General features: G+C 37.7%; 2 protein-coding genes across 5 annotated transcripts in view; one reads left to right on the plus strand and one right to left on the minus strand.

The window, feature by feature from the left end:
- Positions 1 to 16,006, plus strand: part of LOC108969628 — a 170,613-nt gene that overhangs the window by 145,545 nt on the left and 9,062 nt on the right. The window lies entirely within an intron of this gene.
- Positions 14,364 to 15,930, minus strand: LOC108969629 (huntingtin-interacting protein 1-like). The gene is made up of 3 exons (XM_018934469.1): positions 15,597 to 15,930; positions 15,116 to 15,528; positions 14,364 to 15,048 (listed from the first exon to the last, which is right to left on the minus strand). The coding sequence occupies exons 1-3, from the start codon at positions 15,627 to 15,629 to the stop codon at positions 14,628 to 14,630; spliced, it is 867 nt and encodes a 288-aa protein (XP_018790014.1). The 5' UTR covers positions 15,630 to 15,930; the 3' UTR covers positions 14,364 to 14,627.

The following is a 16,006-nucleotide window of genomic DNA, read 5'->3' on the forward strand; positions in this document are numbered from 1 at the left end:
TTGTATTAAAGTTAAGTATGAAATTGAGATGGATCTATCAAATTAGAATTGTGGATAAATCAAAAGTTGGCATATTTTTTTAGAATAAGGTGGAGGTGTAGATTGCGAATCGGAGTGAAATTTATGCTTAGATTAAGATTAGGAATGAAAATGAGATTAAGATTAATATTGAAATTGAAATGGGATTGAATTAAGATTGGGGCAGAGAATAATATTGTTGAAATTAAGGGTGAGATTGAAATTGAGAATAAGATGCAGCTCAATACTGAGATCAATATAAAGATCGATTTTGAAATTGTGATTAACATAGTGAATTAGATAAAAATTGAGATTGATATTGAGATTAAGATTGTTATAGAAATTAAAAGTGAGGAAGATTGGTATAGCGAAAAAAAGATTAATATTAGATTTTAAATGGATATTTTGGTAGAAGTTTATGTAGCAACTGCGGTCTAAATTGTAGTTGGAATAGGCTTTAGAATTGAGTTAAAGATTAAGAGGAAGTGGGTAGGAAGGGAGAAGTAGGTAAGAAGTAAAATTGAGGCTGAACTTGATTTGAGATTGAATTTTACGTCTGCATCTTTTTTCAATATATTAATATAAAAACTCCCTTCATTAAAGTAGAGTATAATCGTACTAATAATATATTTTTATTAAAACATTCAGAAAAAATTACTTTTCTTTGCAATTTGGGTAAACTAGCTTCAGAAATGTACTTTTACTAACTTTTCAAATTTATTTCAATTTTATTGCAACTAAAAAATAATTTCACTGAGATGTAACCCGAAGTAATTGCAAATCTCTTTAAGCAAATGTTTACGAGCGCTGGACAATCGAAAACCGTTAATAATAATTACAATCAGTGCCGCTCGATTTATAGCGGTATATTTTTCAAAAGTAAATCAGCTTAGAAGCAATAATAATAATAAAATCAAAGCAATTAAAAGGCGATTAAAAGCATGTTTAGCAGCAAATGATGTGATTTCCAACTGTTTAAGTTTCGAATAAATCATTTCAACACCAACAACATACTGACGACAGCAACACTAACAACATAGAGCAATTGCATGCAGCACAACAAACCGATCGAGTTTGGTGAATGTCAAACTGCGCAAACGCGAGAGACACTAATAAATAAAGATAAATGCCACACATGCTCGAGAAAATAAATATAAAAACAAAAAGAAAAAGAAAATAATCAAAATTTAACACAAGTCGAGAAAAGCGCATGCAAAAAAAATTGAAGTTCACCTGTCGCTGTTAGAGGTTAAATGCAGCGGCTCAGTTATGCGCCGATGTGTACGAGCTTCGTTTGCATGTTGGCAACATGTTGCTGCGCTTGTTAGCACGTCAATGTTGCGTAAACACAAAGTGGCTGGCTTGTGACTTTAATGCGCGAAAAATCATTAATTTGCATTTGCGTTTGGCGAACAGGCGACAGGCGCAACAACAGCAAAAAGTGTAAACAATTTTTTGCACCAAAAACTTTTCAATCACAAACACACACACTCATATGGATACATGCACATCCGTGTATGTATTCAAGTTTGTGCCGCTCAGAATTGTAGCTGCGGAATTCGCTATTAATTTCGGCTTTGTTGTTTGGTTTAACGTCATGTCTCGTAACGTCCGTCCGTCCGTCCGTCCGCCGGTCCGTCGGTCTGTACGCCCGTTTGTCGCTTTGTCTGCCAGCTTGTCTACACGCTTATCGGGCGTGTTTGCCGGTTGTCAGTACAAAATGTAATTGAATTAAGTGCTGCCATTGCAATTCGATATACCACAAAGCGCCGCACAAAAACGACCAAACCCCAACGTAGCGCTCGTTGTCATGAGCAAGTGAGCAACGCCACAGGTATGCCTGTATGTGAGTGTGTATATCGCTGCCCATACAATTTCAAATTGATTTAGATTCGTTTTGCCTTGTGGCTTTTGAATGCGAAGTGTGAATAATCGAAATCTTTCTAATGAATATATGTACCTTTGTGTGTGTGTATGTATGTATGTAAAAGTGCTTGTTGTTGTAAGCGTTCTTATTCGCGCTACGCAAATTTGCTGGGCAATAAATTATATCGAATACAGATCGAAACTATGAGTTGCAACAATGGTCGCAGGTATAAATAGCTGAAATTCCTTGGAAACTTGTACACACTTTTGAACCACTGTGTTTTGTAATGATGAATGTAAAGTCTCCAACTCCGTTGTCAAACATTTCTTTTGCAACCTCAACGCGCGCACCGACTGGATTCGATAGAGGGTGTTCCTAGCTAACGAGCGAGCGCCTGGAGAGTCAGGACAAACATTTTCGCGCGGCGTGTTTCTATGAGTGGTGCAAGACGAAAATGCAGCGTTCGCTAGAGCAGAGGTACGCGATTAAACTCTGTGTGAAACTCGGTAAATCTGCGAAAGAGGCTATGAGTTTCTTCCTGCTAGACAAACCGTCAGCGCCAAGTTTTACCTGGAAATCATCAAGTGACTTAAACGAAGGGTCAACCGGGCCCGACAAGACATCGAAACCGATTGAAAGTTGCACCACGACGACACCGCGGCTCACACCGTCTTTCTTGTGAAAGCTACCTAACCAAGCCTGACATCGCACAAATTCCACATCCTCCCTATAGCCCAGATGTGGCCCCCCGGATTCTTTTTTTTTTCTTTGCTGAAAGGGCCGATGAAGAGCAAGCATTTTGAGACGATAGAAGGGACACAAACAGCATGCCCCTAGGCTTTCAAGGCTACTCCGGAGAATGCCCTCCGCATTCAATGCTTGAAAATCGCGCTGGCAGCGCTGCTTCGACGCAGAAGCAGAATATTTCGAAAGTTTTTACAAAATTGTAACGATTGGTTCAATAAACTGTTTTTAATCGACTCAGTCCTACTACATTCCGAACAAAGCCTGTATAGCTGCCAAATATCCACTAATCGGCATATGGGAATCAAACTTCACCCGAATATAAAAAAGGTTGCTACATTCGACCCCGACAGCTTCTTAGTGGCAAGTTTAGTGGAGGAGACGAAAGCTCTGAACTTTTATCTCAACACTGCTTTATTCACTGTTCTTCTGTCGACAGCCCTCTCTTGGAACCACTTTAGTTACGTTCTCTTCGTATTGTCTGTCATTGGAAATAGTGAGCTCAGCTTATTGGCAATAAAAAATATTACTTCTTATTTAGTCGTATGTTTATGCACGCCGTTACTCCAACACAGAGCTCTAGATACGAACGCATATATATGTATTAAGGCATAAATTCAAAACATGAATGCAAATTCTAATTAGCAATCGGCACGGAAGCAATTACTAAAACAGACTTCAGTGATAAAAATGTAAATGCCATAGCCCACATCGGCCACTTCGGCCACTCCACCGCAGTGTGTGGGATGGTTGGCGTGTGGCCGCCGCGGCGCATTTTCGTTTTTGTTGCTATCATTGCCGCTAGCAAACAACAATTGCACCGCCACCACCAAATGTCATTGCAGCTGCAAATGCAACTCTGATAAGTAAACCTAGCGGCGGCAGCCAGTGCAATGCGCCGGTCAGCTGAGCCTTCAATGGTATCAGCGACTGCTCGCCTTACAGCTGACAGCAGCCAAATAATCGCACACAGCGCTGGCGACTGCGTGGTGTATGGCCTGGCTGTGTGTGCGTTGCAGCGGCTGGTACACTCGAAGCGCGCCTATCGCTTCGCTGACATCCAGATGCGATTAAATGTTTCATAAAGCAAATAAATACCAGCGAACGCATGTCCACATGCACATATACATATATGTATAGGGTGTATATATGTATTTTTACAAATAAATAGCTGCTTGCTCTCGCACACATGCATGTAGCTACACTTTATAATCGCCTCGTATCGCGTTCATTTGTGACGCTTAAGCGCAGTTTTAATTCCAATAAACAGATACTTTTGCTTGTCTACTTTTATGTATTTTGTGTTTTATTTTGCTTTCTCACTTGTTTTCGATTTTTATTCCATATTGTTGAATGTGTTTTGCTTTTCATTTCTATTTTCCATTTCATTTTCATTGTGAAGCGCTCACGCCACACACACGCATACTCGCACACACGCAGATGTGATTGTGTATATCGATAATTTTGATTCAACTTCATTTTCATTTCATTGGAATAAGTGAATATACTAAGTAGACTTGCGCTTGGAAGTTGGAATGCAATGCTTGCTGTGAAATACGTTTGAGTGTGTATGTGTGACGACTGCGTGAAGTCGCGTTTTGGTTTGGAATAAACTCGACTTTAGTCAGTAGAAAATTTTACAACGATCGACGCGCATACAATTTGACCAATAACAAATAAATTTTTCTCAACAAAGATTCAGGTGCCTCAACGGGATATTTCCATGAGAACAAAAATGTTTCGCGACAACAACAACTGTAGTTAGACGTTTTGCAGTGCTTGGAAAATGTATGTGAACAATTGAATGGATATAAGCAATAAAAAAGTGAACGCGTTTGACCTTAAGTGAATTTGTTTGTAATATTTTGATATGTGCCCACTTGCTTGTTGTGCTCTTAAAAAAATTGGAAAATTGGAAAAGCGAATATAAATTGGAAATAATTGAAGAACGCAAAAATATAAAAGCGAAAAAAATGCATTCAATAAGTCACCCGCACTCGCCCAATTGCGATTTTTTGACTAAACTCGTGGCTGCTGAGATCACCGAATATGTAAGTGAGATTTTTTATCCGGAAATTAATATCTCAGAAAAATGTTACTCATACGCAGTGGCATGCGAGAGAAAGTGCAAATGGATATAAAATCCTTAGAATATATCACATTACATTCTTATTGGAAATAGTTTAACACGATTCTTGTGAAACCGCTGCAAAGACTTGTTTTATTAATTTTCTTAAATTTAAACATGTATTTATTTAAAAATTACAAACCTACTCTGAGAGTATTGGTTTATTTGAAAGATCGCTGGACTTGAGGAGTTTGAGTCGTCATGGTGTTCCATCTCTAGAAGTTAACAGTTATTCGTTACAATACTGTAGCAATCTTACACTATGTGCTGCTGCAGTTTTTAATATTTCGGCATTAACCAAGTTTACGTCTAGATCACGTCCAATATCAGCATATCTACAGTACAGGAGCTTTGACAATTTGTCTTGGTACTTAGTCCACATCCACATAGCTGCGCACCGTAGTTTCATATCAGTCTGAATATTTGTTTATAGATAAGTAACTCATTTTCGAAGGATAACACTGATTTGTTACCAATTAACCAATTAATATTCTTGAGACGTATGTCTAGCTCTTTGTGTTTCTTGTTTACATGAACTTCCCACCGTAGCTGAGAGTCAAGTGTCATTCCTAGGTATTTAGCGGAGTCAAAGTACGGAATTTACACACCGTCCATGAAAATTGGTAACTGCTGTAAATTGTTCTACGTTAAAAAAAACTTTGTGTACAGATTTAGCTTCACTGAGTTTTATCTGCCTTTTTTGTCCATAGTAGGACTTTATTTGCAAATGTGGCTGTTGTATATTTGAATTGAGGTGTTATTTAGGATAGCTATAATGATCAGATTTTATTTAACACGATTTTTACAAGCTTCTCTTGAGGTGAATTTTTCACCATTTCGTTCGACCCAGACAGGTATGGTAATCACTTTTTGCTAAATTCAGACTGGAGGATAGCTGAATAAGAACCTCCGCATCAAACTCCTTTAGCTTCTCGCGAGTCACTATCTATGTGTAGCCTGGCTTTGTCCTGACTTTCTCCCTTACTGGGCAAAAAGGCCACTTTTGGTTAAAAGATGATTCTCACCTAGAACCATCAGACACGTAGAAAAACCCTCCTCACCGTCTGTACTGGCTTAGGCACCGATTATGCTGACCACAGTTCTTCTTACTTGTCGTTGTAGCAAGCGACACACTTTCATTAACTGCCATCCGCTTTAAAATTAATAGATTTTGTAGCTATTCAGCAGGGACTAGCAGTTGGAAATTCAATCCATAAGAATGGGGCACTCAAATATCGAGATTCTTTATGTATCCAGCCTTATTTTAATGGTTCAAAAAGTGTTTTTTCATTGAGCAATCGAAAATTTGCTTATATGACGGTCGAACTGGACGATTTCTATTATTTGTATCGATATTTTGGATAATTGATTAATCTTCAACATCAAAATTACCGGAATGAAAACGAAGGAACCAAAATTGCGCATGATTGACCTCTACAGTATCAGAACCATACACACTATCACATTATCCGCTTGAAAGCACTCATTCCCATTTTAAACCGCCTGGATTGCATTTTATTCGAAGAACAATTGTAAAATATGCCGCATTTTTCTTTGCTGGTGTCAATCTTTGGCGCGTGTTCAAACACCACTGAGTCAAGTAATCACAAAACTGTCTGAGAATTTTTTTTAGTATGAAATCTGGTTTACCTAAAACCGTTGGAAGGTTATTAAAGCCATCTATTGAAAAAATATAATTGCATAAATATAAATAATAAAGGGCTAAACATCAAGTTGAATATTTTCTCTGGTTTTATTACTCTGTTGCACAATAGTTTCCATTAGATGTTTAAGCTATATTCTCTATTCCAGCCAGCAATATTTTTAAAATCCCTCAAAGAATTACCAAAACTAGTAAAGCCTCCAGTAGCTGCCCTAAGTCCAATACACTGGTCCCACTAACTGACCTTTGTAGACGTATCGTATATTCCCTTCAAAAATAAAAAATAAGTGAAAGTATGGCCTGATTTCCCATGATCGATGTTTTAATGAAAAGTTTAAATTACGATGCGTAAATAGAAAATTACAATTAGAACACGTCACTTCCGTCAAGCAACTAGTATAAGTAACGATTCCACAAATGCAGATCTTAGGAGGCTTAAATTCAAAAGAAAGTAGACGCAGGCATCAATTTACACAGACCTAAAAATATGTAAATATTATTTTTACTTTTTCCTTATTTTTTAATGAAAATCAACAGGCATAAATGTATACAACTGTGCTAATTACTCAATTCCACCACGAGTGCAGTTATCTTTTTGGAGTTTCCTTTGTATTCAAATGACACAGCGACAACAATGATCCACTTACCTCATTAACTGATCAAAAACCGGGTTAAATATTTATAAATGCATCTTCAAGTAAATAAATGAAAGTGAACAAGTGCAGCGTATCCGCATATAACCACAACAACAACGAGTAACAGCAATTTTGCGCAAATTCCTTTGCTGATTAGCCCAGCGGCAAGTACGGTGAATTTCACCACAACAACGCATAGAAATTTCCATTTCTTATTGAATCATTTTCATTTATTTATTTTTGAGTTGCAGACATACACTGTGAACACGCCCATATGTTTGCCACTTCCTTCCAACCAGTTGCAACGCGTCCGCCTTAAGGCCACTCGCTGCACTTGCAACCACTATGCCACATACGCCACATGTGCAACTATGTACAGTATGTATGCATTTGCATGCGTGTTGCCAATTGGCGCCACCGACTGACTTCCTCGATTACAAATTTACTGTAAAGCATAGTTAGTGGAAAACTAAGCCACACAAAAATGGCAATAAAAATATTTTCTGTGCAGAATTGCATTGCATGTCTTGGCTGACGAATGCATCGCGTGTGAAAATGCCAACAATTTATGTGCGAAATAAATCACGGCAACGAGCAAATTTCAACAGTCAAAAAACATCGAAGACAGTAAAGATAAAAAAGTGCAGTCCGGTGGAACGTATGCGGGGAAGTGCGCGCACAGTAGTGGGCGTCTAAATTATATTAGCGTGGATATAACCTTTCTCATGAAAATGAGTGTAAATAAATTATTTGAGCAGAATTAATTCGAGCTCTAAAATATTGCTTGCCTCTGCCTTCAAAATATATTATTTTTTAAATAATCTTGTTAGTGTTAAAAAATTATCCTTAACACTGTTAACATTGCAAAATATATTTGTTGCATTTTTTTCAATTTTTAACATTTTAGTGTTGACAACAGAAGATTTTTTCTTTTTCGGAGCTTGCAAATGAATTTTCCAATAATCGATTTTTTAACTTAATTAATTGTTTCAGTAGTAGCTACATACATAACTAGATATTTTCATCTTTGCTTTCATAATATTTTCTTGTCAAGACATTTTACACCCGCCACTGTACATCTGCTCTTATAAGTTAACTACAAATTGGCCGGAGGCTAGCAATGCAACTGTCGCTAAAAAATTGTTTGACCTATAAAAATATCTGACTACCTTGTTGTCGCTCATCTTTTACTCAATTTTTTTCATACAAATTTTTGATACCCAATAGGAATTATGACTACAAGGCTAGCGCTGAAAATATTATATTTTAACTTTACTTCAATAAAATTCACAAGGTTTTATTAAAATTTTCGAATTTCTTTTGTAGACTAAATATTTATTGAACCACCCTCGTATTCCTTTCGCTCAATACACTTGAGCCAACAATGCTCCTTCTACTGCCGAAAAGTGTGTAGTCCTCTGTGCGGTGATAACCTGCTTATTTGACACGAATTTCTGCAAGGCGATTTTCCAGGAAATCGAAGTAGATCCCTTTTTCAGAAGGTGTTCTTTAGAGAAGCTTCGGCGGGTGGAGCTCACTGTTCTAACTAATTCTAGTTGTAGTCAATAAGCAAGCAACACAGAGTCCCTTTGTCATAAAGCTTAAACATCAACCTGTTTCATCAAAATCGAAATCGCGGCCATATTGAAACTCGTTCCAATCTCTTATGAACATTTCAAGGAAAAATAATCACCAAATACAGAACTCTTGAGATTCACAAAGCAATTTAACTTTCATAAACCAGAACTCAAATCAAATACCATCTGTTACAACTCTGTCTGCTTCTACACGCGGTCCAAACAAACCTACGCGTTCAATTCGACCGAAATTATCAGCAGCTATTAGAATGTTCACGCGCCAGCAAAGCTCTCTGCGGTAGTGGCGCTATCGAATGATGGAGCTAAGGACTTATCGCACCGAGCTTGTAGAATGCATATACCATCCGTTTTGTGAAATTTTAGTTGAAAATTATTTCAGTTACCCTACGTTGCTGTAACTAACGGCCATTTGGTTGCTCTATTTAAAACCCAATGGCTACTGGAACTCTTTCATATGAATGACACGGTTAAAGAGTGGAATTTTGCTCGCATGCAACAGAACCCTCAAAGCGGTGAAATTGCTCATGCCGTTTCCTAGGAAAAAATGAAAAGGGTAAATAATTTACTTACACAAATATACACGATCATCAAATTAAAAACTTAAGATGCACACTTTCTTTTCGATACCTAATGCTGTTTGCTGACTCGCGTCAGCTATAAGCCAAGCGTGCGGCCGTGCAAGTAAGCGTATTTAAAAAATACATTTTTTTCGCCATCAACGAGGCGTATAAATCACTGCTCTATCACACATCACAAATCTAACATTTCCATCATTTGTCAATTTTTCAATTATGCTTTATGATCTGCTACAGAAATTGTTACCACACATACACAGACACACCGCGGCTTAAGAGCAGCCAAAGCTCCATCTGCGCGCCACCGCAAATGGTAGTTGCAGCAACTTTTACCATGCCACATGCGCATGCGGTAAACCTTTTGTGGCAGTGCAGCGGCGGCAATCAATTTCCACGCATGCCACTTAAGGTGCTGCCAAGCGCGTGCAACATAACGCGCATCATCATCAACGGCGCGCGCCCGGCGCACACATAAACACACACCGAACCCCAAAGTAGCAATAAGTAGCAATGCGCCAACGCGCCCGTTGCGGACAGACAGACAAACTGACAATGTCAGTTACTAATTAATAATTTTCAAATTAAAATCCCATTAGATATGAAAATTGGATAAAGAAATTCTCAATTGCTCGCAACGCGGCGCGGCGCTGTGGAGGAAGCGGAGAGCGTGGCATGCGCGCAGTCAGTGAATTAGTGAGGCTGTGCGGCTGTGGAAGCGCCCGTTGTTGATGTATGGCAACATGTAACCGCGGTGGCTGGTGGCGCACACTATATTTACAAACGCGCACTGCATTTGTATCGCCACGATCACCTGCCGCGTGCACCACAATGCAATTTCAGTTAACGCCACTGTCCCACACCGCGCCATCTAGACTTGTTATAGTTGCTTTTGCTATTTCAACGGTCAATTGAATTGATAGTATCGCTCGGGGCAACAGCAACAACAACAACATGTGGTGGCTCATGCATGTAGTTTTTATTGCAGCAATAAGCACGAAACAAGACAGTTGCAGCTACTGCCGCGTCGTTGGCAACTTCTGTAGTTAGGCGTTCGCTCTGGTCGCTTTTGTATTGCTGTGTATGTGTGTGTGTGCGTGTTCCTCTTCTTGAATGGCACTGCTAACCATTCATTAAAAAGTCCAGCTAAGGCCATGGCGGCAATGGTAGCAGGCGTGCTATTTACTGCAGTGTGGCACGCGCTCTACTTGCAACACTGCAACACTTTGCATGGGCACTCAATGAGTGCATTCTGACATTGCCGCAAGTCAAACTATTTTGATTGCGAAAAATTGCAAAATTGTCATTGTGAAAACTTGGCCACAGCGAGGAAAGCATGTGTCGTTATGCACTTCGAGATTTCGCACGCGTGTCGTAAAAATTTCCCTTTTGTTGCGCCTTTTATCAACGCATTCTACGAATGGCTTTCATTCGCTTTTGCTTCGGTGTGAAGTTTTTTTTTCACATACTTTTACTATTTTCAGGTATTTATAGCAGCATTTTTATGGGGTTATTTTTATTGTTGTCGATTCATGCAATTTTAACCACTTCGATAATATTATGTAAAAGAAATAATTGTAAATAAATTATTGTAAATATGGAGAAGTTTTCACGCTATAAACATTTCAACTGGAATATATAAAACAAAACACATTTAAATATAGATCCAAGGTCTGTTCTGTAAATCAGCGTTTTAGTATAATCATTTTGCAACACTTTAAAATATCCATTGACACAATGGTGGTTTATATCATCAATAAACTAAAGTTTTTAAAACCTCTGTTGCCGGTTTCAACTCAACTGCATTTTGGTTGACATTTTAGAATTCGGTTCTATCGATATCAATTTAATCCTATAAAATAGTGTGGGTTCAAGTGTTGCTAAACCACCGTGTATTGTGGTATTATGGATTTCTACTCTGTCCTAGAGAGGTTTACTACAATGTCAAAATATTACAACCGAGTAACATTTTTGTCAACGTAATGTAAATCAACACTAATGTCGGTTTTAAAATTTTTTTATCTTTTTCATAAGCAAAAACTGAATTGAATTGTTTGATTTTTCGTTCAAAAATTTTCAGTTATTTAAGTACACTACATAGTTTAGAGTCATTTTGTGACAGTTATTTTAGAGGCAGTTTCTTGCGAATTTCGGGTTGCTAAAGTCAAATATTACAGCAAAAATTTCCCAACACTTTGAATTTTTTTTGTTGCAGTCAAGGGGTGTGGAAGTCAAATCACCACCATTAACTAAAATTACAAGTAAAAATAGCTGAATATTATGAAAAATTTTGAACTTAAACTCGTAATTAGAACACCTCAAATCCCACACGGACCTCTTAGCACATCAGCCGCAGATTTTTTCTTTAGATTTGTTAAATAGTTTTATCTGTCATATCTTCAGTCTCCAGGTTAGCAACACTAATGAAACTTCAACTGGAAATAGTTAAAGTTTGTAATATGAAAATTGAGTTTGACTGAAGTTGAATTGCCTTAAATTCAATTAATCTGAGTGGAATTGAAAGCCCTAATAGGGGTATACGATTCTAGGTCTAGGTACTCACAAACGTATAACGATTGAGGGCACATACGACTGGAGAATCTTAATCCCCATAGCACAAATCGATATCATTTACGCTTGGTAGACTTTACCGATCAAATCAGTATTATGAACCAAGTTTAAGGTTCTTATATCTACTTATGGTGTGAACCCATCTGATGAGAGAACCATAAAAATCTTCAAAGTGCAGATGATGATAGACTTGTCGACGCCTTTACAAAATATTTTTTTAATAACAGAGAAAATTTTGCAGATTTTGCATTGTGTGAACCGCACAAGCAACTGCCATAAATCACATAGAGAAATAATTATTTATTCAAATACTCTCTAATATTTCAATCAAATTTATAGCTTTCCTTTTTTTTATTTCAAATGTAAGTATTGCAATGAAAGAGCTGAGTTGTATCATGTTGTGTAGACTGAAGTTCAGATATCAATTGATCTATCACGAGTGCTATGGTCCGATAACATTTGTTCTATTTTCCGAAGGTATGACGCATCGAAATCAACGTTCACACTCGCATTTAGCCACATCCATATGATTTTACATCAAAACGCGTGTAGTCATTTTGGGAATTCCTACTGCAAATGCTGATTGGCAGTAGCCGTGAAATATATAAGCCCTCATATAATGCTTTATAATAATATAAATATTGATCGAGTGTTAGACTGATAAGAAAGCACACTGTTTTCTTTTCGGCTAAAGAACATTTAATAATTACTGTGAGAACCTTCAATTTGTGTACTTCTAAACTACAATACACTCTATGTCTGCGCATAAGTTCATTAGTCTGTGTCTCTACTCACTTGGAATTCGCCATTTCCCCGTCCTCACTCGCTGCCTCGGAAGCCTTACTTTCCTTTGCATTGACTTAATTACATTTTTCATTGAATTTGTCGTGTCTTATCGCAGCAAAAATTATTGGTAAACAAGTCATCGATACCGTTGTGTCGCACGATTTCAACCGTCAGCAAAAGCGGGTGAATGGACAATGGGATTTAATGGCACATATACGGCATTTGCATGCATGTATTTGTGTCACCGCACAATTGAGAGTAAATAATATTATAATAAATTTAAATAAAAAGGACAAACGAGTGCTTATTTGGACCACACATGCGGCATATTAGTGGACTATACGCGCTGTCATGACACAAAGGAGATTAGATTATGGAAATATAATATACATACATACATACATGCAAATAATGAGTATGTGGGCGGCATCCAGTTCTTCTGTCCTCGAAATGTTGACTTAGTTTTTCTCGCATGTGAGAAAATATAGCGAAATACATATATGATTCTTAATATGAAAGCTATAAGATGAATATCAATATTAACCCTTATGTGAAAGTAAAAAAAAAGTATTGACCATTGCTTTTTACACATTTTGACCAATTTGTGGATAACATGACAATAGAAATGTTCGTATTTTGATCAAGCCCATCGATGAAAACAAATGGTACCCAAGTCTGGTGAATACGCAAGGTGGAATAGCAACTCCCAGCCAAGTACTTTGAATATATCCTGTGCCGATTTTGCTTTGTGTACGTAACATCTAGCCCATTCTGATCGTTTTTCTTTCAAGGTATGGTTTAAGTTGATCATTTCTTGTCTGTAGCGATTAGTACAGTTTCACTAAGTTTTAGAAACTCATGGCCATGACCGCCCCCTTTTGATCCCACCAACCAAAGATCACTGTCTTCCTACCGAATCAATCTGATTTTGCAGTCGATATTGATAGTTGTACCGGATTAACCCATAATCCTCTTCGTTAGTTTCGCTAGTGACAATTCGGTGCAAAACTGATTTTCTTTGTTGTCTTTGAAACGAATGTTTTTTCAGTATTCCTTTTGTCTTTCATTTACTTCTTGTGGCACCGATTTTGGTCTGTTGGTCTGAAATTGTTTAATGTGAGGTTTAAGCATGGCTGCCATTTACTTTAGACTCAAAGTATCATATTCCTCCCATACTACTACTTCATTTCTCACATCAAAATAATTATCTCTGAACTGTTGAAACCATCTTTTGCATCTTGCTTCTGATACAGCATATTTCCATATGCCTCGACCCGCATTTGATGCGACTCTGCTGTAATTTTCTTCAAATGGAAAAAAAATTATGTTTATGATTATTAAATATGTTTGACAGTTGTCATGCATTAGTATCTTAATGCACACTTCCCACCTGGTATTTTGATTAGATCATAAAATAAAATAAAAATTGTTGTAAATTCTTATAAAATTAAAAACTACTGGTTGCATTGATTTAACTATGACTGTCACTCAATTTGACCTAATGAAATCCTCGTAAGCTTTCACACTCATAATGTTTGAGACGAAAGACATTAGCACATCACATGATGGCTAAGTTTACATAAAAGAAAACTAATTTTTGATATAGCATAGTCTATTTATTATATTTCCTAATTATAATACTTATAAAGGCGATTGTCTTAAAAATATTTGAAATATTTTTGTCAATCACATAATTCAAATTAAATGTTTTGCAATAAATCGAAATATCGTTTTAAAATAGTTTTCGATTAAGTATTTCAATTAAACGTTCAATTTGGCTAAAAAAAACTATCTAAATAAAAATAAAATCGCTTGAACTAACTGCCTGTGTACTCACACATACATACATATGTCGCATTTATGTATGATTTTAACTATCTAATCTAATCTAATATAATCCATGCAAGTATAATATAAATGCAGGAAATATATATATATATATATAACGGTATATATATTACGATCACAATAGGTGCTTTACCATCTCCCAGCCTTATTCTAAAAGCTGCGCTTCAACACAAAGCACCGTCTCTGCATTCTACAAATTACTCCACTTGCCACACTGGCGGTGCGGTCGGTTGCCTGCCACAAGTACTGCTGTTACTAAAGGCCAAGAAATCCGGCACGGTCGTGGACAATTCCGGCACAGAGTCCATTTTGAGTATAATCTTGGCCTGCTGCAGCGAGCAATAGAAGCCACGTAAACGCTGATAAAGCGCATAGAAGCGATTACATAAACCCATCACATCGATGGGCGGCAACTTGCCACAAACGGTGGCCATGGCATTGGACGCCTGATCATATAGAATGCTGCATTCGGCGGCGATGTTGATAAGTGGTTGCAGGCGACACAATGTCTCGGGTGTGACCACAGCGAGCTGTTGCAATGTCAAGCTCGAAAAGATGGATTGTTGCAGCGTAAGCAAATCGTCCAAATAATCGAAGATGTCGGTGCACAACTGAAAACTGAAATTGCAACGAGCGGAGCGATGAAAACACAATTATGACGACTTTCTTTTAATTGCATACTCACCACAGATCCAGGTCCCACTCCTTGGTGATGTCGGCTTCCAGAGCGCCGGTGAAGAATGCATAGTTCTGATGGAAGCTGATTTTGTGCAACAACAATTGCAAATACTCGAGTATGCAACCGCACAGAGCATCCGTATGATAGGCCCAATAATTGCTCAATGCATACAATAATTGTTGTTGTGGCGGCTGCTGCATCAGCTCGAGTATTTGTGGGGTGCCATAGCGCAAGGCCGTGTGCAACAGATTGCAGTATTTCCAAGCAGTGTAGCGATTCATGCGCAGGGGCTGGCTCTGAGTCATCTTCAGGAAAACTTCTGCGCCGTTCGTTCGGTGCGTGAGCAGCACAATGGCGCGGGCGCGTAGCCCATCGAAGGGCTTCTCCTTACCGCTGAGCACTTTGCTCATGTGTTTCTTCTGCGTGGAAAAAAATATTGAAATTTCTATTTTCAGCTAGAAAATTATGCTTTTTGATTGCTTATTACCATTTCAGTGCGTTCTTTGTGCGTGAGCTCCATTTGGAATATATGTATGTATGTACGTTTGTACGTTTGTTTGTATGTGTGTCAATGCTTAATACAATTATTCGAACACAAAACTGTGCCAACTAAACCGAGCGAGTACTAGTGAACGAATGGCGAGCGAATTCACTTATCTCTACTAAAATAGCCGACTATAATTTGTATCTCTACATCTGTATGTTTGTATGTAGGTATGTAGGTATGTATGAATGTATGTGGTATGTATAGATCCGCTCTGTTTATATTGTATGCAGAGTAGAATGTCTATTAGTAATTTTCGATTAAGTGCGATTTTTATTTGACTGGTTCACACATTTTACAGGGTGATTAGTTAAATCTTAAAAATCGGTCCACAATAAGTTTTTCTATAATAT

Source organism: Bactrocera latifrons, unplaced genomic scaffold, assembly GCF_001853355.1.
Source record: "Bactrocera latifrons isolate USDA-ARS-PBARC rearing strain unplaced genomic scaffold, ASM185335v1 scaffold_26, whole genome shotgun sequence".
NCBI lineage: Eukaryota > Metazoa > Arthropoda > Insecta > Diptera > Tephritidae > Bactrocera > Bactrocera latifrons.